The 3,144-nt window shown below is 33.5% G+C and overlaps 1 protein-coding gene across 1 annotated transcript in view; it reads left to right on the top strand.

The window, feature by feature from the left end:
* The window catches only part of LOC105887745 (olfactory receptor 4N4-like), a 1,072-nt gene extending 497 nt beyond the window's left edge, over positions 1-575 (top strand). Inside the window, 1 exon segment of the mRNA XM_023517586.1 lies at positions 1-575. This exon segment is cut by the window's left edge and continues 164 nt beyond it. Within this exon segment, the coding sequence (XP_023373354.1) occupies positions 1-431 (431 nt within the window). The 3' untranslated portion in view covers positions 432-575.
* Positions 576-3,144: the final 2,569 nt, after the last annotated feature.

Below are 3,144 nucleotides of genomic sequence, written 5' to 3'. Positions count from 1 at the left end.
TGGATAACTTCTTCTGTGATGTCCCACAGGTCATCAAGCTGGCCTGCACGGACACTTTTGTGGTGGAGCTTTTGATGGTCTTCAACAGTGGCCTGATGACGCTTCTGTGTTTCCTGGGGCTTCTGGCCTCCTATGCAGTCATTCTCTGCCATGTTCATGGGTCAGCTTCTGAGGGGAAGAACAAGGCCATGTCCACATGCACTACCCACATCATTGTTATATTCCTTATGTTTGGGCCTGCCATCTTCATCTACACTCGTCCCTTCAAGGCCTTACCAGCTGACAAGGTGGTTTCTTTTTTCCACACAGTGATCTTTCCACTGATGAACCCTGTGATTTATACCCTTCGCAACCAAGAAGTGAAAAGTTCCATGAAGAGATTATTGAGTCGGCATATGGTCTGTCAAACGGATTTTATAATAAGAAATTAAGAAGGAAGAATTCTGGCTTGTGTTCATTCATTCATTTGACAAATACTGTTTTTCACTGAGTATTTCCCATGTGTCAGGTACTATTCTGGGCAATGGAGGAGAATGTAGGTGTAAACAGAGAGTAAACTTGTCACATTTAAAGAATATAAAGGAAATCCCAAAGTGGTTGGAATATAATGAGTAACTGTGAGAGATTTAGGAGTTAAATTTTCAGGACTCTTAGGGTCAATCAGTAATGTCTTTTAGGTTGAGATAAAGATTCTTGTATTTTAATTGTGGAAAAATATATTTTAGTATTTTAACTAAGGAAGTGACTAATCTGTAATTTTTTCCTTTATGGGTTGCAGTGGTTCTCAACTTTCCTAATGCCACAACCCTTTAATATAGTTCCTGTGGATCATGACCCACAGGTTGAGAACCACTGGGTTAGAGCAACATCATCAAGATTCTAGGCAGAGATTATAAACTGTGAAACATAAAGAGCCAAATGTTATATTCTAGGTATGTTTCGAGAAAATCTCTCTCTCTCCACATATATAGGTATGTATGTGTGTGTGTATTCACCCCTCCAAAAAAATTTAGTAGAGGAATTAGAAAGGGAGGTAACTGGTTTCATGGAAATATGTCATGAAATTATTTCACTTTTTTCATTTGATTTTTTCAGAGCTTCATGATTATTATTAGATATTTAGTACTACTGATTGTGTTATAGAGTACATACATCACCCAAGTTATTTTACACATGGTAGGTTTAATGTGAGAAGTTAGGTACTTATACAACCTTTTCAAAGGTAGAAGATCAGTCTCTATATCAGATATATGGAAAATATGGCTGGAAAAAAAACATTATAAATTAACCTGCTAAGTGACTGATCCCTGCAGTAATCAGGAGCTTGAGAGGACTAAAAGTCCTCTTTTCATGTCTTGACTCAAGGAACACCTAAATTATCCATGGTCTGGGATAAAGAAAATGACAAAGAATGCCTCTCATGATATTTCTTTCAATTTTCTTTTTCAAAATTCAAGTTTTACCTGTATAAATTTGATAAAATAGGGGATGTTACTTGTAGAGGTTATAGATAAATCTCTTTGTATGTTACAGCTTCTTCAGAAAACAAAATAATGAACAAGTGCTGATAAAATATAGGATAAAAGTTTCATGATCTTAGAGGTCAGAAAGGCCAGTGACATAAAAACTAGAGAATGGAAAGAAAATCACAGTTTTATTTGATATATAAAAATTTTTAAATAGTATATGCAGATATGAGGGAGAAGAATGATAAAAGTATACTTATTACATATGTATGTACAGATTATTTTCTGCACAGTTATAGAGGTTTGAATGAAAATTGAATTTATAATAATGTTCCCTCCTTATCTAGGATTATACAAGAGAGCATCCATACATAAAACTAAACTAAAAAGCTATTAACTAAGGAAATGTATATATGTTATAAAGGGCATTTAAAACATAAGGAATCTTTATAAATAAACAGTACATAATTTCATGTCAGAAAAACATATAGGAAATGGCATCTAACAGGCAATTAACAAAGAAAAAGATGGAAAAGTTTATAAATATAAAAGTAACTTTATCTTCAAAAATAAACCACAGGAATAAAAACCATCTATTTTGGTTAGCATTTAGAAGAATGTTGTTCTTGTAATACCAACCAAATAAAAATACAGAATAAAAATTACACTGTCCTGGAAGGCTATCAAAAGAGCAGGTGAAGCCATAAAGTCATATGGCAGAAGGAGCAAGGTTTTTTATAGATGAACAGATCGCTTTGGTAGCTTCCATATCTGTGGGCAAATGCTTGGTCTGATCTGGGCAGGTGGAAGGGGAACTGTAACACAGACTGAGATATTTTGTAGAGATGAAGGGAAAAAAAGCTGAACTTTTAATGATACATAGACCAGACAGGTTAGAAACTGGAAAAGCTCCCAACAGAAAAATAATACCTCCCTTTTAGAAATCTTTTCCCTCCTCTCCACATTGATACATATATAAATAATTTTCCCAGAAAAGGAGCAGAGAAGGAAGAAATGAAAGTCAGAGGGACTTTTCACAGTCTTAGCTTGTATTGGAATGTTTGGATGTTGATGTCTACAGAGTTGAATTTGAAGGGAAATAAAACTGTCTAAATTGTGACTCAGTATTCTAGCTCAACCCCTTTAGCTCAACTATTGATCTACATCAACTATATCAGTTTGCTAGTGACAGTAGTGTAAGATGTTGTGGTTTACGCTGATTAAAGGTAAATACAATATAATTCAAGATAATTAAAAGCCTTAACTCAAGTAGACCTTTGGAGAACTATGAATGATTAGATCTTTGTTTTAACTTCTAGGTAGAATAAAAAGATTTAAAAATAAAAAATTAAACAACATAAAATATTATCCTTTCTCTTTCAATGATGTTTTTACATAAACTATTTAAGAATATGAAGAAAACTAGAAGCCATGACAAAAATAATTTTAAAAAAGAAAAATAGAGTATTATTACTTATTACTCTCTAATGCTTTCTTTCCTACTTGTTGGTTAATTGTCTCTCCACACTTAAATGCAAAATCTCCAAAAATAGAGTCATTATTTATCTCATCTGTATTGAATTTCTGATGCCTATGTTACTGCCTAGCTCATGGTAAACACTCAGTGAATGTTGAATTTGGTGCAAAATTTGAGGTTATCCCCAAATATTTAGTAATA

Source organism: Otolemur garnettii, unplaced genomic scaffold, assembly GCF_000181295.1.
Source record: "Otolemur garnettii isolate 467f Iridium unplaced genomic scaffold, OtoGar3 scaffold00114, whole genome shotgun sequence".
Taxonomy (NCBI): Eukaryota; Metazoa; Chordata; class Mammalia; order Primates; family Galagidae; genus Otolemur; species Otolemur garnettii.
This window is presented reverse-complemented; position numbering and strand designations above follow the sequence as displayed.